Here is a 21,184-nt window from a genome sequence, read left to right as displayed (position 1 = left end):
TTTGTGGTTTTAAGGCAACATTTGGTAACATTGACCTTAATGGGGGTTTTACTGTATCGAAGCAAGCGGGCAAAACCATAGCAGTCAAGCAGTAAATTTGGCTTTTCATTTTCATTATTAATAAGCTTATCAACAACACAACGCATCAAAATTTGCATGAGTTAGCTTTACCAAACCAATCTGCCTCCTACTCGAATTAAAAGTTGCACAGGCTCCAGAGCTGCCCTTCCAGAAGATTTCAGCTATTAAAAATGTGATTCATGTCGTGTAAATAAAAGCTATACAGCAAAACATAACCAAAGTTGACAACTTTCAAGCCTTTATATCTTGGCATGTAGACATTTCTGAGCCACCGGAATGACGCCAAACAATTGTACTTGAGTAGTAGTAACTTTCTGATACCTTTGCTTAACTTTTAGAGCCAAAAAAAACATGGCCAAAAATCGACCAAAACCCATGAGGGGTACCTCATGGTTTTCATCGAAAATCGAGTTCCTTAGCTACCCCAAAACCGCCGATCCACAACTTATCTACAACTCAATTATGCACTTCAAACTGAAGCATTATTATATCTACAATTATGACTTACACATCACCATATATGACCTCTTTGCCACCATTATGCGTACTATCTGGAGACACCATTATCAACAGTTTTACAACCTCATCCCCTTTAATGCCATCCAAGTCTGTCGCCACATCCGCACAGAACTGTTAAGATTGTCAAATCTTAGGCAACTCTCCCATTAGTTTATTATTCAAGATTTATATATGGCAAGTCACTTTGTCTCCATACACTTGTCCATCTCTTTGATGCATTTGTTTTATTTCTAATTACTATTCTAATAAAATAATATCATCCAAAAAAAAAAAAAAAAAAAAAAAAAGTTTTCATCAAAAATCAAACGATCACGTTTTTGATCTTGATAATGTAGACTTTTGCTATGGTATATATTATTAATCCAAAATGTTTCTCTCGATTCAGGGCAGCCCCTGAAGCCATGTTTGTGGGACCTTCATATGTAAAATCTCGACATTTTCGCCAAAAACGTTATTTCATAATTTCATGAATTGCTCAACAAGTTCATTAAGAACATTCATTATAACTAGCATCATTGGATGCGCCTTGAAAACTTCTCCTAGATAGCTTAAGGCTGTAATTTTTTTTTTTTTTTTTTTTTTGTAGGGGAGTCGAGCTCCAGGTTTTATTTAAAGTCCTTTAAATGTCATACACTATTTTCAGAAATTATTGGGACATTTTTAAAAAAAATTGGTACTAATTCTGAATAAATATTGGGTCAATTTATAATTAAATTTGGGACAAATCTTGAACTATTTTGGAACACTTGCCTAATTAATATTGGGACACATATAAAAAAAACATTGAGACATTTTCAGAGAAAGTAAAATTCATTTATTACAATGGCTCTTTCGCCAAACAAACATCGAATTTCTTAACAGAGTAGCGAGCAGAACCTTCAAGATCACTGTACAATACATCATTGCATGCATCGGTAATCCTGGTCGAAAGTGTTTCAGTTTTTAAGAGCCTCTCCCTCTTGAGTTTACTCTTGACCACATGCCAGAATTGCTCAATAGGATTAAGCTCAGGGGAGTATGGTGGGAGGTAAACACATCTGTAACCTCGCTGAATGATATACCTCTCAATATCCTTGGCTGTATGGATGGGTGCATTGTCCATAACAAGATAAAAATCTTTGAATTGCTCATGCTGGTCCATGATATCAATCGTTTTCGCAATAAAGTTAAAGTAGTGGCCAGTTACAGTACCCACAGTTGTTGTTGCTTTTCCAGAAGAAGTGCCAGCTAACTTTCTTTTCTTGTTGGATGTTCCAGGCAACCTCACTTGAACATTCAACACTCCCCATACGCTAGTTGCGCCAATAATAGTGGTAGTTTTCGCTCTTGTTTGAGGTACAGGCACTTCAGCTCGAGTTCCTTTCTCTGACCAAGCCATTGTTCGCTTCAAGTTAATATGGAAAGCTGACTCATCAATGAAAACACAGTTGGACATGTAATCCATGTCGGTTTGGCTCCATTTGACTACCCAGTCGTACCGGTTTTGAATGTTTTCAGGCGAGTTTCTTTCTTTGGAATGGAAATGAGCTTTCTTGAAAGTCAAGGCAAGATCATTGGTCATGTAGTTGTAAATAGTCGTTTGGCTGATAGTCAAACCCGAGAAAGCCCTAACAAGACTCTCATGAGCTTGTTCGATTGTTACTGATGGATTATCTTCAAATTCTAGTTTTAGGTGCTTCGTATGGTCTTCGTTCAAAATCTTTGGTCGACCTGCTCTCTTAACTGGCTCTTCATCGTCCTCAATTTCTTTGTTAACCTTTTTTTGATCCTCTGCGTACCATCTGTAAGCGGTTGTTCTTGATATATGGCCGTGCGCTTTCCAAGCTTGATTAGGATTCATGCCATGGTCGTAGATAAGGATAAAAAATCTTGCCTTGTCTTTGTCTGTGTAGCTGTTATATTCAGTCTTGGGCACATTTTTCTTATTTTTAATCTTTTTCTCTTTTAGTACGGTCAATTCTCTTTCAGGTGGCTTCCTATCAACATAAGTATTGTAGTTGGTAATGTTACCGAGAGGGAAGGCTTCGTTGTCTACATCCATCTCAACAGCTTCGTTTCCATGCCCATCGACTGGAGCATTTATTCCGTCTTCGTAGTAAATTCTGATATCTGACATGTTATGAATAACGAAGAAAGCGACTATGATTTCATCTCAAATCCCATTTAGTTTTGTCTCATTATAATTTCGAAAAGTGTCCCAATATTAATTAGGCAAGTGTTCCAAAATAGTTCAAGATTTGTCCCAAATTTAATTATAAATTGACCCAATATTTATTCAGAATTAGTACCAATTTTTTTTAAAAATGTCCCAATAATTTCTGAAAATAGTGTACTGAGGGATAGAAAAGACTGTTGGTGGACCCAATGTCTGCAATGAAGGGGAATAAGAAATTTTGAACTAAGTTGGGAAAGAAATCTACTACTAATAAGGTGCGAAACCTAGAGCCAATGCAATCTTGCGGAAATCGTCAAAAATAAATAATGGATAAGAATACAAAACACCAAATGAGGACATCAGTACTACGTCAAAAAATCAGACAACTTGCGTTCACCAGGACTTGAACCGGGGATCCTCCCGTTGGCATACGGGAGTTCTACCACTTCGCCCTACCACCAGGGACAGCTTAAGGCTGTAAAGGATGATCACTACAACTTTCATAGTCGAATCTCGTAAAATAAGTCGATCGAGTCGCAAAAGGATCAAAAATCAACGAATCGTGACAGAAAGTCGAGCGGGATTGTAATCCGTTTTGGCTGGCTAAAAGAAGACTCTCCTTGATTGCTCAAAACCCTATAATATAACGGCAATGATACCCACAGAAACGATTATACGAGAAAGCGAGACTCCTTCTCAAATGGATAGCGTACCCAACGTGAGACCCAAAAAGAACAGGTTGGTGACATGGGACGGGCGTGACATGATCCAAAGCAACAGAATAGCACACAGACAAAAATGATATTGCAGGTGAAGTTTAATTCAGAAACCTCCTTCTTTTGGAAATCCCACGGCCTTGTTTGATGAATTTCGCGATGTGTACTTGACTTAGAACCCTGAAAATAGTACCATTGGATTCCTCAAGCGATTTGCTTTCTAATGATGTACATACCTTCTAATAAAATATCCTCTCTTTGACCACAAATTGGCCATTTACTTGCTTATCTCTCTTCAATTCATGTCCTTTTGTTTACTTTACATGTGATTTTTTTAAAGCTCAATTTTGCTTAGCAAATGAATTATTTTGATCTTGCATGATCCGAGTACCTTCTAAAAGAGAACGATTCCTAAAAAAATGATATGAAATGTGTTGACTCTTTATGAGATGCATGCTCTTGGCATAAGAACTAAAAACAGGTTGCAGGAATGATACACGAGAATGACCAACTCACTATGTAAATGTGGGCATATTGATTATATCTAGTAGCGCAAACACTTGATTGACATCATTGACAGCAACCATGATAGCTGGAAACAAGATGACTTGCACTGGTTCGAAAACAATCCATTATGTTCCATTCCATGGAGATTGCCGCAGTAATATTCATATGGCACGCTTGTTTTCCGAGGTGTACACTTGTTTCTTGGTCCAGAATCAATTGCACCACTGGCTCCGATGTGATGTAAACGACAAGTAAGCCAGCCTTAACACTCGTATTGTCCGATTAGATGGACAGTTTATGACTGATGTAAACAAAAAGAGAGATGGATCGAGAACTGTAATTTTAGAGAGAGAAATTAAGGGGAGGTAGAGAAAGATTACTTAATCAAGCAACCAGCTGCATTTGTTTCAGTGTCAAATGACATTTTTTGTTTACTTTTTGATGAGGCTGAGCCCGTGAGAAGTTGTCTGTTAATTACATCTAGGAAGAGATGGGGGAACTCGTTTCATGTGAAGGTGGAAAAAAGGCTTTTTGAAGTAGCAAAATGGACATAACTCGAGACAGAAAATAGTTGAAAGCCTCGGACGAAGCGGATCAAATAGAGCAAGTGTCAAGCGTCAAAATGGTACTATTTTCACGCGCTCAGAGTAGTATATCGTGGAGAAAAGTAAAAGGAAACGAATTTGAGTGTGGCAAGGATACTGGACTCACACAAAAGTCGATGAGAAGGATATAAATAGAGGTTTGTTTCAACAGCTTTTCCTTCTTCTTCTTCATCTCATCTCTACTCTCTATTAACAAATCTCTCTGCAAGCGAACTCTCTCTGCAACACTCTTGGGCTCTCTTTCTGCTCTATACATGGTCAAGTAAATCAAACACTCTACTGATGATTGGCTTTTTCTTACACAATGCTCTCATAATTCCATGGTTCTCTTAGGTTGCCGTCCATGCAAAACATGGTCGCACTTTCCTCGTATTTTTAGATAATAGCAACATACAATCAACTCTGCAGGTATGTACTCGTCACTTCTAGCTTATAAAGCAGCATGACTCACTATCTCTCTATTAATAGAGCTCAGGTCCTCTCTATTTTGACTCGCAAGCACTCCATACTTGGTTGAAGCCTTGGATGGGGTCTAGGGGTCATGCGCGTAAGGTGGTTGTCTCGTGTGGCCTCAGCACCTGCTGCCCCGGTAGCTCGTAAGGGTGATGCGACGAGGCGCTAGGTGCGTTTCCCGGGAGGTGTCTTCCCATCCTTGTTGCTAGGGATATGCAAGTTGTGGCGGATGGTTTGCCCTGGAAGCCTGGCTTCATCTTTTGGTCTCCTCGTGTTTCAAGCTGCTCTTTTCATCGTCCATCAAGTATGCTACAGGGTAAGTATCCTTTGTAATAATCCAATGTCCCGCAATATACTGTAGATCTATTTGCTGCAATGTCAAAACCATTTTAATACACGGTGCCATCTCTACATCTATACAAGACCAAGCCATGCTCGTATCTCTGCTGCCTGCCATCTATTATAGTGTCAAGACTCATGCTGCCTAGTATATACAAAGTCAAGCCATACTGGTATCTCTGCTGCCTGCCATCTATTATAATGTCAAGACTCATGCTGCCTAGTATATACAAAGTCAAGCCATACTGGTATCTCTGCTGCCTGCCATCTATTATAATGTCAAGACTCATGCTGCCTAGTATATATAAAGTCAAGCCATACTGCCACATCTGCTGTCTCTATTCTATACACGAAACCTTGCAATACACACATCAATACTATCTCTTACCTATACAAGTTAAATCAAATTATATTCAAGTTAGCTAGCATCTATTCAAATCTAAACAAACTCTCATACATTATCATCGTTTTCTATAAAGCTACAAGCAAATTAATAATAAAAAGAGTTTTGCATTGCCTACTATATCATCGTCTTTTTATTACATTCTCTATTAAAACCAATGTATAAACAGAAAGCCGTTTGAAGCAACTGATATCATAAGTGCCACTGATATAAATGTTCTTGAATCGTGAAGCTGTGGTTGAAGATGAATGGAGAAAGTCTGACTATGGCCATTTCGAAGCATTGTTAGGTTTGATGTCATACAGAGTACCGCTATCATTGTAGGCAATACAACTCTCCTCTCGGAAGAGATGGCTATTTAGTCATTGTACACACGCAGTCTTGCGCAAGCTTCATGCCTCATGTTATTAGAGATAAACACATATTATTGGACAATGCACTTGAGAGTTTATGTACTAATATACAAATTGTTGGATTGCTATGGATACAAAGTATTCCAAACTTCAAGAAGTTTCTAGAGCAAAATATTTAGTCGTTGCAAAAGCACTAGTAGTGTGAGGGACAATATACACACATGTAATTATACAATGACCTACGTTCGCTCAACCCGTAGTTTAATATAGAAATAGCCAAAAATATCTTAAAGCTTTGATAGAGATATGACTTTTGCTACAGTATCTACGGTATCTATGATTGTATTAAATGCTAGTATCATATGCATCTGAGACGGTTTTGGATACCGTAAGCGCTACTTGACAGAACCAGCCGCTGATTTTTCTGCATAAAGGTTATTCACAGTCTAGCGATGGTTTATGCTTGATGGAAGTATCTTGGTTCTGGCATCCCAATACATTGATTTCTTCAAATTTCACTACTCAACAAGTGATCAAGGCATACATTATACCTGAATTGCCTCTTGGCATTCGACAGAATGCAAAGCACAGCAAGAAATGGGTGAATTTGAGCAACAATTTCTTGTGCTGGAAGCCGCTTAAAACCGCCAGAATAGCACCAAACAGTTGCTCTCATCTGGCAATTACTTTCAGATACCTTTGCTCAACTTTTTGGGGATCAAAAAAAACATGGCCAAAATTCGACCAAAAAGCATGAGGTACTTTTTTTTTAAAAAAAATTGTTTTTATTGATTGCTCCGTGTAAGTAGGTCCCTAGGGCACTACCAAGGGGCGGGCGCAATTGATATGATATTCAATTATATTTAGGATAAAGCGATAGATGACAGGAACAGATGATAGATGACAATTGTGGTTAGAGAATTACAATTGCTTGTGAATTTCAGTTTGGGCATGTAGTTGAAGGAGCTCGTTCTTGATCTGCTGGACCACATCGATCCATATAAATGGAGTCGAGTGAAAGATCATACGAACTTGAGCTCGCCAAATGTTGCCAAGTGTTGCTAGTGCGACCATGTGAGCAGTGGTGTACGATTTGGAGACATATTTGATGTTTTCAAAGTCAAGAGAGGAACAGGCTTGGATAACATCACCAATCGAAACGGTTGGCCACAGGAATTCAAAGATGATAGCTTTCCAGATGGATACCTTACTGTAGCAGAGGAAAAGCAAGTGTAGCATGAGGTACCCCTCATGGCTTTCATCAAAAATCAAACGATCACGTTTTTGATCTTGATAATGTAGACTTTTGCTATGGTATATATTATTAATCCAAAATGTTTCTCTCGATTCAGGGCAGCCCCTGAAGCCATGTTTGTGGGACCTTCATATGTAAAATCTCGACATTTTCGCCAAAAACGTTATTTCATAATTTCATGAATTGCTCAACAAGTTCATTAAGAACATTCATTATAACTAGCATCATTGGATGCGCCTTGAAAACTTCTCCTAGATAGCTTAAGGCTGTAATTTTTTTTTTTTTTTTTTGTAGGGGAGTCGAGCTCCAGGTTTTATTTAAAGTCCTTTAAATGTCATACTGAGGGATAGAAAAGACTGTTGGTGGACCCAATGTCTGCAATGAAGGGGAATAAGAAATTTTGAACTAAGTTGGGAAAGAAATCTACTACTAATAAGGTGCGAAACCTAGAGCCAATGCAATCTTGCGGAAATCGTCAAAAATAAATAATGGATAAGAATACAAAACACCAAATGAGGACATCAGTACTACGTCAAAAAATCAGACAACTTGCGTTCACCAGGACTTGAACCGGGGATCCTCCCGTTGGCATACGGGAGTTCTACCACTTCGCCCTACCACCAGGGACGTATTAGAAAGCTTTTTTTTTTTTTTTTTGTAGTTAATATTTTATTTTATTCAAATATTATTTTTGAGGGACACATCGCGGAGTGGTGGACCTCGAACAACGAACTGACTATCTAATAAACGATTATGAGTTGGTCGGAAGCAGTTTGTCAATAAGACAAACTGTCCTGGAAGGAAAGCGCTCAATTGAGGCAGAGGAGAGGGGTGAAGGATTTTGGCTACCGTGGAGCCAGTAAAGATTCCACATCTGCCAGAAAATGGTAGAAATGACGGCAATATACTTGGATCGATCTTTGATAAAGTGAGGGAGATGCAAATAACGCACTGTGCCATAGATGATTTCAGATGTCAGAGGAAAGTTGGAGTAGTACTGAGACAGGGCGGTTTGCCATAGTTGCCATTTGACAGGACAGTCGACAATAAAATGCCTCAATGTATCAATGCCTTGGGCACAAAAGGGACAGATGGGGGTTTCCACAGAGCCAATGGTGCGCAGATAGGTCTTATGTGGGATGCATCGCGCCAGTGCCCGACAAAGAACCGTTCTGGCAGCAGGGTGGGCAGGGGAGGACCACAGTGCTTTGACCATGACATTGGTAAACCGATGTTCTGATGGGATCAGCGGTTGTTGCTGTTGGCGATATGTGCTGGGGTGATACAGCTTCCACTTATCGGTGATGCCCAGAGTACCAAAGAAGTCAAAGTTTGTCCAGTCTAAGCTGGAGTGGGAGGGGGGGTGCAGGATGTGGGGCCAGACACCAGGAACCAGATGAACTGTTTTGAGTACTAGGATTCCTTGGTACAGGGAGGCACAAAGATGCCGGTAGACAGGATATTCAGACGTAACCGTTGTTGATGGCTATCGAAGAGCAGGAACTTGGGGTGACGTTTGAGCCAGTGATTATCGTTAAGCCCAGTGAGGAGTTTGTGCAGAGGCAATCGCATGATGGTCTGGAGTGGAATGACCTCAACCTGGCGAAGGTCAGGGAACTCGAAGTAATCATACGATGCGAAGATGGAATGCCAAATGGAAAGATCCTTATGTAGCAGAGAGGACTTGCGGCATTCAGCATTGAGGAAAGCCATGTAGGGGAAGTCTGAGGACCCTGGGAGCAGTGACAGATGTGAGATCAAGAAAGGTAGCAGGAAAGACGGATACTTCTGCGGTTCGACGAGATAATTGAGCCAGCGTTTTTGGAATATAAGCTGTTGGAGAGAAGGGTCGAGAACGGCAAGACCACCCCTAGATTTAGGCAGGAAGATGAGATCCTTGCGTATTGACGGCCGCTTCTTTTTCCAGACAAACTGGTAGACACACGACTTGACCTTCTCTAAGAACCTTTTGGTCGGCCTGAGCATTCGAAGGCTGTACCATACCTTGGATAGAATCAGACTGTTGGTAATGGTAACGCGACCCATGATAGACAATTGGCGTTGACTGTAGATGGCACATTGAGTTTGAACAGAGTTGAGCAGCATTTCTTCCGTTTGGGCCCGTTGCGCTTGGTTGTATGCAAAATACAGACCCAAGTACCGAAAAGCCGCAGTGGAGCCATGGTGGTGGTAGGTGTGAACGTTGATTTCTTCGAAGGCCCTCACCCATGCCAGCGACCGACGACCAGACAGCGAAAAGGCCTCCGATTTGTCTTCGTTGAACTTGGCATTGGACACGGCGGCATAGTTGGCCATATTTTGCTGGAGACGATACATATCTAATTCATCGCGAAGGAGGACACAGACATCATCCGCGTACGCAAGGCATTTGATCGCCGGCGACGCACGAGGAGCCACCTCGGCAGATGTACCATTACTCACATGGAAGCCATGGAAGTAGGGATCCTGCAATATGGAAAGAAGGAATGGTTCAAGGGCCACATCAAAGAGCAGCGGTGACAGGGGATCACCCTGACGGATACCCCGTTCCTGTTTGACAGCGGGAGTGAAGTACCCATTGATGTTGATGTACATATCATTGCCAAGAACAAGAGTCTGACGCAGGACACGAAACTGGCTGGAAACCCAAGCCGGAGAAGAACAGCACACAGATAGTCAGCATTCACTCGATCGTAGGCTTTCTCTTGGTCCAACAGGATACCAGCACCAGTGTGGTTGAAGGCGCGAGCCTCTTCCAAGACCATCGATAAAGCCATGCCATTGTCACAGATGAAGCGTTGTTGAAGGAACCCAGATTGAAACGGATTGATAATACGACCAAGGATAGGAGCCATGCGGTGGGCAAGAAGTCTGGTAAAGACTTTGCCATCACATCCTAAAAGACAGATTGGGCGCCAATTTTTAAGGAGTGCAAGCAATCCTTTCTTTGGTAAAAGACGAATACGCAGATCATGCCAGGAGGAGGGAAAGATACCATTGAGAGCATCCTTGTATACCTGCAAGACAAGTTTTTCCAAACGGGCCATACTGAATAAAAGCGACAGAAAAGGATATGCCAGGCCATCACTACCAGGAGCGGTTGCCTTCATTGAGCGATTCGCTTGTTGCAGTAGCTCATCCATTGTAATATTATCTGTCAAGGATTGCTGTTCATCGGCGGTCAAAACTTTCTCAAAGGTTATTGAGTTTAAGTAGGCTTCAATGTGTTCAGGCGCCACAGGGTCAGCTTTGTATAAATCTGCATAGTATTGCCATGCGAACGATTTCATGTCTTCAATTTGGCCTGAGATCCAGGAGAGCTGTTACCAGCCTGGGCAGCACCATCATGCGTGTCAGCAGCATCGTCTGTTGGTTCAGCACCAAATCCATCAATAGGAAGCCTCGTTTCATCTTGCTCCACAAGGCTGTCTTCAGTAGCACCAGCACCACCAAAGTCCCTTGGAGTCACACCCATATAAGGGTCACCATTAACCACGGCACTATTTACCACCTCTGTAGTAATCATAATACTTGCTCCCCTATTTGCGAGGTCTCTACAAGAATCAGGTGCTTGAATTGACGCCATATATTGTTGAGATGTTCGCTTTTGGTGTAATCGCTTCAAATAACCGGCAGATTTCTCCCCTTTTTCACGCCAGATATCCCCAGCCTTAAGAGCAGCAATATCTACCAGTTCCTGTTGTAAGATTTGAAGCATTGAGTCAATTCGCGGTAGTAGTATGCGGAGAATAGCAATGGGAGGCTTGGATCTCAATAGTCGATTCCGTTTGCGTTCCAAATGCTTGATACTCATCCTACGCCGGTTCACGTGTTTCACCCCAAACTTTTGGATAGCCTTTTTAGTTATCCGTTTGATGTGTTCCTACTGATCTTGCGGTGTCATGTTCACCTCCATTGTATCCATGGTGGCGTTAATTGTCTCTTCAAGTTGTTTCCGAAATGTTGGGTTGTTTGCGTAACAGGGATTGCCCCTCCACAGTCCTGGGCCCAGTTTGGATTTTCCAAGCTTGAGAGTAATTTCAAGAATGGCATGATCCGACCAAGAGAGGGGAATAAATCCAACGTTCGCATCGCTCAGCAAGTGTCGTAGCGCATGTCCAGCATATACGTAGTCGATTGTGGAAAAGGCATGTTGATAAGTTGGCACCGTGTCCATGTCATTGAGGGTCATGCAGTTGTGGAAGTGCTGATCTAAATAGCCCAACCAGTTTAACGATGTCCTCGAGATACGAGAGGCATTGTTGATGTCCCGTGCATAATCATAATTGAAATCCCCTGATATCAGTAGTCGTTCGAGGTCAATGGTCTCGGAGAGCGTCGAGAGCAAGGTGTATATAGATTCGAAGAACTCCTGTCGAGGGCGGTGGTCAGAGGTTGCAGGCGCATATAAATTTAAAATGTAAAAAGGTTCATAAAAGCTGTGAGGGTGATGAACCTTGCAAAAAATGTATCTATCAGATTCATATAGGTGACTAGTAGCAATCTTGGTCAGTATATAATCTGAAGAATAAGAGACAATACCGCAGTAGTATGTCCATAAGTATTGTTGAGCTTGTAATTGTAATTCAATTGAAGTAATAGTAGTATCAGTAGCGTGAGTTTCTTGGAGTGATATTATGTTGAACTGTTGAAGTCGAATGTGGCGGAGGTATGATGATTGTGTTTGTGGATGGCCTGCTTTCACCAGACTGTTGGAGTTTAGTGAAGCGTATTTGGAATAGATGTTCTTCGTCATAATTATAACAAATTCTGGTGGCGAACCGTAGAATCGTTATGATTTTCGGGAGAAGCTGTCTGGGTGTTGGTGTTGCTATCACCGTTGACGGATTTCATGCTAAATGGAGATAGTGTTTGCTGTTGGTCGCTCATGAGAGTAGTTGTTTCATCTCCATTCGTTTCCACATCACTCATCTCCTCCGTTGTACGCTCTGCCTCGCTGTCTGATTCATCCTCTGAATTACTTGTGGAAGGCTGATAATCCTCATCGTCCTCTTCATCGGTAGACGTTGGAGTAACCTGACTAGTGCTGTCCTCATCTGCGGATTCGCCCTGCTTGTCTGGCAAATCTCCAGACTGAGTTGCTTGCGATAAGTTAATAGGTTGCATAGCATTAGCCTTAAGATCTTGCTTTGGTTCCTGATCTTGCTGTTGTTGTTGCCCTTGAGTTTGCTCCTTGCCCACATTTGAGTTCCTAATATTACTGGGGGCCCATTGGGATTTGTTGGCTTCGACAGAGGGTGTGTTAGATGGGATCTTGCGAGCCTTCTTAAATTCACGATCCGAGGATCCTTTCCTAGGTTTCGTACATGTATCCTGACGGTGTCCAGCTTTATCACAGTTGTAACATATGATGCGGGCCATTGCCTTGGGGCATTCAAACTTGGTGTGGCCCTCTTCATGGCAGTTGCGACACCAGGCAGCCATGTCAGGGAAATTTGCATGACAGAATTCCTCCTCCTGAGTGGCTGTCTGCCAAGTAATGCTATGGTGTAGTGTAGGGTACTTGACATTTGATTGCTGCTGGATAATCGCATAGCCGGAGCCCATAAACCAACCCATGGACTGTTCATAATTGAGCCCAATATCTAAAAATTTTCCAAAGGCCCCTATGGCCGTGGATAGTTCTTGTGATAATTGTTCTTGAGGTAGGAAGGGGATGTCCGTTAGAGTAATCTGGATCAATTTACCTTCTCCATCCACAGCTTTGCAAGGGAAGAGTTGAATCTTGGAGTTCTCGGTTTCGTATATGACACCTTCGGTGAGGAATCGCTCGACGATATCCTTATTGGGATAGACTTCGATGTATCGTTGAGCGTTTCTACCCAAAAACTTGATACCAGGGAAGTTGGAAGCCTTATATTGCTGATCAATGATCTTCAAATGTTGTTGTTCAGTCATAGTAGCGACCTTGGATATGTCTAGAAAGTATCCAACGCTGGTACGAGCGTTTCGCCAAATTCGAGTTTTGATTTTGCGGTTGGTTGAAGGGGTTGTAGGGTTGGTAGGTGTACCATTGCGTACAGGAACAACCTCTCCATGCATGAGAGAGTGTGGGGTGGTAGTAATGCGAGGTCTGACTGCGGCAGCATAACTTTTTTGACCAGGTACTGGTGTACCAGTCTTTTTCTGTTTTTTACTGGAAAGAGCCATGAGTAATGTATTAGGAAGCATGGGATGATTATCACACTTCATATAGTCGGATCATACAAAATAGTTGAATCAAGTAGAAAAACTATCAAAATTTGGCCAATCTGGGGTAGAATGAAAGTCGGTATTACAATTAATTTTGGCGGCGGCTGGTGGGGTCGGCTGGTAAACTCAATATTCTTGCCCTTGGTGGTTGGGCATAGTGGTAGAAAGTGCGTTTGCCAAACGTAAGGTCACCAGTTCAAATCTCGATGGAAGCAAGAATTTTGGTATGCAGTGTGTGATACTGTAGTCCCATTTTGGTGTTTAGTTGTTTATCAGGTGTTACAAGTATGACAAAAATTAGCAGCAGCATCAAGTGCCCTGCTCTGGACACTGCCCTCTCTGGTCGACGAAATCTTTCCCAATTGCACACTCTTCAGAGGAACTCCAGATAAAATTCTTCAATCATCGAGACCACTCGATTGGCTTCTCCGCCTCTTTCTCAATTCAGATACACTTTGCTTTACATAACGTTACGTAGGGGTCTTGTAAATATTAGGCCAATCGTTTAGTAAAAATAAAAGTATATCCACTACGGTTACAATAAAAAAAAAAAAAAAAAAAAAAAAAAAAAAAAACCAATGTTCTTTCCATCATGAAGGCAATACAGTAATAGATGCTTTTAAAACGTATAGAAAGTATGTGGCACTTTACACAACGCTATCTTTAGCCATGCTACTTTCTTTTGAAGCCTTGCAATAATAAAGTCAGTCCACAGAAATACCTGCTACATCAACTTCTTTCCTTTTTGAAGCTTTTCAAAATGTAGGAGCAATAAATGTCATATTATAATAAATTTTCAGTCCATAGACACTTTTACAACCCTAATACGTAAACCAAGTTGTCAGGCATTTGTCAGGTATGGCTCATATATAATCAAAGATTTTATATTAAATCAGTATCAATCAACAAGCAAGTTTCTTCTAACATTTTAGCTATTATTATTAATTTTGCAATATTAGCCAAAGGTTTGCGGTAGCGCGAGCCACTTGAACGTAGGTTGGTTTCCACCAAAGCGAAGCGTAGGCCATGAAACCCAATCGAAGAGTCGAAATGCTCATCGTAACGTAATAAATTTATGGTCCCTACTAGACACTTTCAAAGACTCAAAAAGGAAAGAAGTTGATGTAGCAGGTATTTCTGTGGACTGATGAATTCGTAATAATAAGTCGATGATAATAATCAGTTGTCAACTGTATCTAAAACGAAAGCAAAGAGCTTCTTTATTACAGGGCATCTAGCTTGCTTAAATATGGTAGATCCCTGGTCAATGACTACTACGTTGAGATGGTATATAAATAGCAGGCCACTGGGGCCTTATGGATTGTTGGTATAGCTTGTTGAGAGGCCACCTAAGTTGATATGTTTCATGTAGTGTAGGTGGATCTCGATATCTTGACATTGGGGAGATTGAATGTATTGTAGTTCCTGAGGCACCTGTGCACACACAATTGACTGGACTTGTAAACATAGATGTGACGTGATACGATAAACATCATCTATGCTGCTACACTGTAAAAGGTGGCTTGAGGAGAAAGTGAATGTAGCCTAAGATGCATGCTTGTATGCAACATGGACTGACTGTATTATTGCAAGGCTTCAAAAGAAAGTAGCATGGCTAAAGATAGCGTTGTGTAAAGTGCCACATACTTTCTATACGTTTTAAAAGCATCTATTACTGTATTGCCTTCATGATGGAAAGGGCATTGAGTTTTTTTTTTTTTTTAAGGAAAATTATTGTTTTATTAACAAGTACAGATTACCCAAATCGGCCCATTTGGGCCGATTCGTTAGAAACTGCTTCATCTATGAATATTGCTCTCATTAAAAGTTAAATTTAACTAGCTAAGCTCTAAACCTTTCTGCATACAGTACGTTTTGTTTTTCTTGAAAAAAGTCAAAAACTGACTTTATGGTCATCATTTTACTGAGGGTAGTTTTGAATAAAAACCAATCGGCTAATTTGGGCCGATTCTTTTACCAACAATAACTTGTGTACAATTTTAAGCGACTTTATTAAAAAAAGTTAGAGAAGCATTTCAACAACTATAAATAATCACTACGGCCCAACTAATGTTCTCATTTGAGAAGGTGTAGTTTTCCACAAGAATAAAATGATTTTAATAGCTAAACTATAATATTGTAGGCAACAGAGAGACTTTTATTATCTGTAAGGTTCATAAAATTACTAAACGTATTATAAATTGCACGAGAAAATGGCAATTTATAATTACCTAATAACTACTTATTAAAGTAAAAGAATATATTTCATTAAGATATTCGACCCCGTTAGGAGCATTCTTTTTTTTCAAATTTCTGAAAATCGATGTGCTCATATAAGAATATGGATTTGCTCACATGGGAACATTTCGGATGTTCTCATAAGAACAACGGCCGACTTATAATAGATCTTTAGGAACGCCGATGTTCCCATATGAGAGCATTTTTCACCTTTCGGGAACATCGATGTGCTCATTTGAGAATATCAAATAGATTATCATACGAGCACATCGATGTTCTCATGAGAACATCAGTTGGGCCGTAGTGAATTATTTAGTTGTGCTTGGAGCTTCTAAATATCATGCAAATGTTATTCATGGCAAGCCTCACAAATTGGTGTGTCGGGGTTGCAGCTGCACGATTTCTCGACTCTGGTGCCACTGTTACCTGACATGCGGCAAGTCTTACAAGCTAATCGAACACGCTTGCTTCCATTATTTCGACTCATTGACACAAGCGTATGAGTCATGCATCTTCTGAGTGGTCTTCAACTTTCTTCTGCTTCTTCGGCGTCGCTATTAGTCAGCTTTTGGCAGTGATTCAGCATATTCCATGCCAATATATCCTTGAAAAAAGCATGTGATATGCCCTTTTTTCCATCATTGGCAAAGACCCGAAATGAACTAAAGGCATTTGCTTCGCATATTCCCAAGAAAAAGCCAAAAAAACGCATTTCCCATCTCTCAGTTGAGATGATATCGTGATACGAGGCCATATTATCTCTCAAATTATTTGCAGCATCGACAGAGCCTAAAATTAAAATGTAAATTTGCATGCCTCTATATACTGCTACTATCTACTTACTTTTGTGTGTCTCGTATTCCTCTGCAACCTTGGGCCTTTGAATAGCAATTATTCTACCGTGAGTTCCTTCGAGCACCTTCTTGCTGCCAGTAAGTATTGTTGTGCTACATGATGAGACAAACGCTTTGACTTTTTGATCGCGATAGGCACAAGTGAATAGACTACTGCCATTACCTAGACAGTTGCTCATGGTGTAGCAGCTACCATAGGCTTCTTCAACCTTTTCCACAATGTCTGTTTGAGGCATTCCACGAGGCCAGTAGCAGCGCTGGCACACTTGCATGATAGAGAACAAGCCAAGTTTGAAAGCATTTTGACCATATCTGAAGACCCAAACCAAGAGTCAGCAATTACCGTTCTTCCACTACCAGACCAGGGCTGCACCGAACGCTTATTAACGGTGGCGGTCAACTTCTTCATGCCAGGCTCATCGTCAAACTCCTTGGATACTGGGTCGCTGACTGTGTCCATTCTGAGGATGCAGCTCGTATGGCAATCAGCCAGCGTTTTGAATTCTTGGCCAATAGGATGAGGCTTTCCAGGGACCTTCTTTATATTTGGCATACCTATACCAAGCCATTGATTCATTGATTCATCTATCACCAAATATTTCCCTGGTGAGATGCACATGGGCATATGGCAGTTAAAAGCGCTAATCGTAGATCGGATTTGATAAAGTGGGTCGATTAGCTGGTTTTCTTTGCCGGGAACTTCAAAAACACGCATTCTCATGATATCGTTGAATCTTTTGAATGGCATATGTATATTCGCTGAAATCTATTGTCATAGTAAAGTGGCTAGATCCTTGCTTCCAGTAAGCTTTGAGTTCACCATGCTTGACCACTGTCATAACGGTCAACAGAGCAATCCACATCAAATACTCGGCAAAAGTGATATCAGTCCAAGAATCAAGCATATTTCTTGCATGAACATTAGTGTTTCCTATGATCAAATGAAAGTGATCTAAAGGCAAAAAGAACAAGAGATAGTCCAAAGGGGAAGAAACTGATGCATAGTTCATGCTTAGTGTGGACTTGGAGCAAAAGTCAGAGCCAGATTGTCGTAAACGACTGTTGACAAATACTTGACCTTCGGTCCACCCGCCAGAAGTCAAATCAATTCCTTCTTCCTCTTCGTTGTCCCCTTCGATAGCATCTTCTATCATATCCTCGGTTGTTGCCATATCAGGGATGCTTTGAGTGCTGGCGCTGCTGGAAGTGCTAGACGCAAGTCGTCGAATGTATCTGAGGCAACCGCGGGAAAGGGACAATGTGATACCAGGTACTTCATCCAAAAAAAAATAACATGGTACTGACCTTTTCATTGACTGTTGAACGGCCAACGGTTTTCCCTTTAATGCACAATCCAGGTGTGTTCCAGTCATGCTTTGCTTGCAAAAATAGTTTTTTACGTCTGCCCTGTTGATAAAACGTTTATTGACAGAAACAAGTACGTTAACATCGAGATTGGTGTTGGCTGGAGGCATAATATATAATTTGAAATTTAAAATTTTGTTAATATTGAATTGAATGTAAACAATGGTATTGCTTAAAAAATAATCTCAAAAAAGGTATAAAATAATTGCTTAGCTCTTATAGTTTATGAATGTCATATAGAAGTATGGAAAAAGTAAGCGAACAAGCATAAAAGTATATATTTCTACTCGGCCCATTTGGGCTTGTTGTAACTGTCTGAAATACGTGAGAATGGATATGTCTTTTTATTTTCAGTAAAATCAGATGGAGAGAAAAGGGAAGGGTGAATGTCTACTGCTATTTATATGTATGATTTATGGATTGCTTACACACCCGTCTAGAATGGTGTTCTCATGCTAAGTTTTAGTGTCAATCCTCACTTATGCTAAATGGTAATTATTTCAGATATAGATGATCAGTCTAAATATCTTTAGTAGCTCTTGGCAACGTTAATTACTTACATTCCTTATCTGCTATCTTTTGACATATAGAGAATAGCTTATCGAAACTTAGCTTATGTGAATATCATGATTATCGTTTACATGTTGAACAGCTTATTTACATATGCTCCATATGTGCATAGTTTATTGCTCAATTCAATCTACGACATTATGATTCAGGAACAGTTATATGTGTGAATACAACAGGGCTGACCTAATCTCTACCTGTTTGTAATGAAATAGCCACCCAAACGCAACTTAATTGAAAACCAAAGTTCATCAAATAGCACTCATTCAAATTCATGCTATTTGGATCTATTAATGAAAGCGCTCAAATGTACATCAAAAACCCATTTAAAAATACTAAAGTAAAGATACACGCTTATATCGCACATCGTGTGAATGAATCACTCCTGATCACAGTGTATTCAATCACACCCATGATGGTCGTAATAGGTGATGGTATCTTTATCCAAATAGAATTAAATCAATAACAAGCATATTCAAATATGACAACTATGCCCTGCTGCCATAGTTGCACAATATCCCAGATAAAGGATTCCATGCTTCAATAACAAACATCACACTTTAAACCATCAAGGTTACATTAAATCATGCTATGACGATAGCTCACCCAAGCCCATCAAGGTTACTCAAATCGACCCTTATGGCCAGTGCTCCTGCATTGACTACCACTTTAAATCAAACATCAACAACATTTGCCAGATATCGCAATAGCAGCACCTATTGCTCTCTATCATCACTAATCCTACAAGCTAGTTGCAAATGTATAAATACTCTTCTTTTTTTTTACTCAATTCCAGGATCTTCAGTTCATTTTATACACAAAATAAAATACAGTTGATTTCTATTGTATTTTACCTTTGCTTTATTTTTTTTGTGAAATCTATTTAAACCTGATTTCACTGCACTGTTAATAACTGTTAAGCACAAAGAATAAACGGATTATTATTTGTAACTTATAAAAAATGTTCGATATTACAAAAACAAGAAAAGACTTATTTGAATAAGATCAGACACAAAAACTAAAGATTTATTGATGAAGACAAGAGTTATTCTATTTATACTAAGTTGTTCTGAATGCCAAAGTAGCAATTTATCTTGTACAACGCTTATCACATCTGGTGAACCTCAGTATTTAGATAGCTGAGATGCACTTCACTTATAATAGCTTGTCCATGTTGTTGCACAACACAGACATATCTACCCATCAAGAATACCTTAATCTTTATAGACAGTTGTAGCCCTTCTGGCACAACAATAACACAACAAGAGAGGTAGGTAAAACGTCTCATGAAATTGAGAAAATTTCAAAAAAAAAATGTGGAGAAGCTGGGCGTCGATCCCAGTGCCTCTCGCATGCTAAGCGAGCGCTCTACCATTTGAGCTACATCCCCCCCATCTCTTTCCGTTTTTCATCACTTTTTGCCACCTTCCCCCGGTAAAAAGTATTTCCTCACTATAAAAGCGGTTTATCTCGACAACAAACACTCCAACTAGCCTTCAGTTGTACCAGTTTACTTGCATTTAGTCAACGTACATTGTGTTATAACTTCCAGTTTGTTGGACATCTTTTTCATATTTTATTGAATCTCCAAAGTTTGATAGAATATTTTCAGCCATGCTCAACAATAATCAGCAATCTATGGATTTGAATCAGCTCATCCAAACTGTTCAAGAACAACAGCAACAGCTGATCTCTCTTACCGAGCGAGTACAGCAACATGACAATCTCCTTGCCCGCCTGGACCTTTTGGAAAAGGAAAATGGAGAATTGAAAAATCAGTTACAGGCCAAGGACCTTGCAATTGAAAAATTACAGGGCCAACTCTCATCCCGCCGCACCAATCAAGGTGCTCTTTCCAGCTCTCAGGTAACACCACCCCAAGAGCTTGTTACTACTCACCAACCCGATGCTACTCAAGGTAGCTACGCATCTGCTGCCCGTAAAGGTGCCCAACATCGTGACCCTGCCCGTACTACCAAGCGACGTCTTGCTGCAGGTCGTATGTTCCAAACCGCCACCACCAAAGGTCAACAAGGATACCAGTATGTGTATCTAGGCCGCTCTGGTAAAATCCTGCGCTCTGAGGTTCGTTACCAACTTCGCCGAGCTGGTATTGATACTGGCCGTGTGTTAGACATCTGTTTCCCTGCCACTGGCGTCATTGGCATCTTGCTCCACATCCAATATGTTGAGGAATTTCTTGCCTGTATGCGCAAATGTGAAGCTGATCACATTGAAAACTTCCAACCCTTGGATCCCAACAACATTGCTGATCCCAAATATGCTGATCTTGCCATTGAAGAGCGTGAGCAATTGATCTATGAATTCACCAACACCCGTGCTCTGCAAACCCTCTCTTTCCTTCGTCCACTCAACGTTAGTGGCGTTGGCAAATACTTTGTCTCTGCTGGCTGGATCTCTCAAGAAGAGCTAGATATAGCCGTCTCTGAAGCTATCGGTCGTCTTGCCGAGAAGGAGCCCAAAAAGGCTAAATTCTTATTCAAGCGTCAAAAGGACGATCATGACAGCAATGGCTCTGCTATGGAACTCTAATGAGTAAC

General features: G+C 40.6%; 6 protein-coding genes and 1 non-coding gene across 7 annotated transcripts; 1 reads left to right on the top strand and 6 right to left on the bottom strand.

The window, feature by feature from the left end:
* Positions 1-1,417: 1,417 nt before the first annotated feature.
* VPS11 (Vacuolar protein sorting-associated protein 11) lies at positions 1,418-2,716 on the bottom strand (the record flags this gene model as incomplete). Its single annotated transcript, XM_064820958.1, has 1 exon — positions 1,418-2,716. One exon carries the CDS (start codon positions 2,714-2,716, stop codon positions 1,418-1,420), a length of 1,299 nt encoding a protein of 432 aa, XP_064684878.1.
* Positions 2,717-7,052: 4,336 nt separating this feature from the next.
* ATC70_001563 (uncharacterized protein) lies at positions 7,053-7,370 on the bottom strand (the record flags this gene model as incomplete). Its single annotated transcript, XM_064820957.1, has 1 exon — positions 7,053-7,370. One exon carries the CDS (start codon positions 7,368-7,370, stop codon positions 7,053-7,055), a length of 318 nt encoding a protein of 105 aa, XP_064684877.1.
* Positions 7,371-8,137: 767 nt separating this feature from the next.
* Positions 8,138-13,557, bottom strand: ATC70_001562 (2-oxoisovalerate dehydrogenase subunit alpha, mitochondrial; the record flags this gene model as incomplete). The annotated part of the gene is made up of 6 exons (XM_064820956.1): positions 8,138-8,732; positions 8,801-10,020; positions 10,074-10,645; positions 10,714-11,201; positions 11,274-12,095; positions 12,152-13,557. The coding sequence occupies 6 exons, from the start codon at positions 13,555-13,557 to the stop codon at positions 8,138-8,140; spliced, it is 5,103 nt and encodes a 1,700-aa protein (XP_064684876.1).
* A 3,309-nt stretch (positions 13,558-16,866) lies between these two features.
* On the bottom strand, positions 16,867-17,316 carry ATC70_001561 (uncharacterized protein; the record flags this gene model as incomplete). Its single annotated transcript, XM_064820955.1, has 1 exon — positions 16,867-17,316. One exon carries the CDS (start codon positions 17,314-17,316, stop codon positions 16,867-16,869), a length of 450 nt encoding a protein of 149 aa, XP_064684875.1.
* A 76-nt stretch (positions 17,317-17,392) lies between these two features.
* ATC70_001560 (uncharacterized protein) lies at positions 17,393-17,863 on the bottom strand (the record flags this gene model as incomplete). The annotated part of the gene is made up of 1 exon (XM_064820954.1): positions 17,393-17,863. One exon carries the CDS (start codon positions 17,861-17,863, stop codon positions 17,393-17,395), a length of 471 nt encoding a protein of 156 aa, XP_064684874.1.
* Positions 17,864-19,940: 2,077 nt separating this feature from the next.
* ATC70_001559 lies at positions 19,941-20,013 on the bottom strand. Its single transcript has one exon. It is a non-coding gene; the product is annotated as a tRNA-Ala (tRNA).
* A 224-nt stretch (positions 20,014-20,237) lies between these two features.
* ATC70_001558 (uncharacterized protein) lies at positions 20,238-21,176 on the top strand (the record flags this gene model as incomplete). Its single annotated transcript, XM_064820953.1, has 1 exon — positions 20,238-21,176. The coding sequence occupies one exon, from the start codon at positions 20,238-20,240 to the stop codon at positions 21,174-21,176; it is 939 nt and encodes a 312-aa protein (XP_064684873.1).
* Positions 21,177-21,184: the final 8 nt, after the last annotated feature.

The sequence above is a fragment of the Mucor velutinosus genome (genome assembly GCF_035048745.1).
Source record: "Mucor velutinosus strain NIH1002 chromosome Unknown tig00000041, whole genome shotgun sequence".
NCBI lineage: Eukaryota > Fungi > Mucoromycota > Mucoromycetes > Mucorales > Mucoraceae > Mucor > Mucor velutinosus.
The sequence above is the reverse complement of the archived record's forward strand: the minus strand, read 5'-3'. Positions and strand labels throughout refer to the sequence as shown.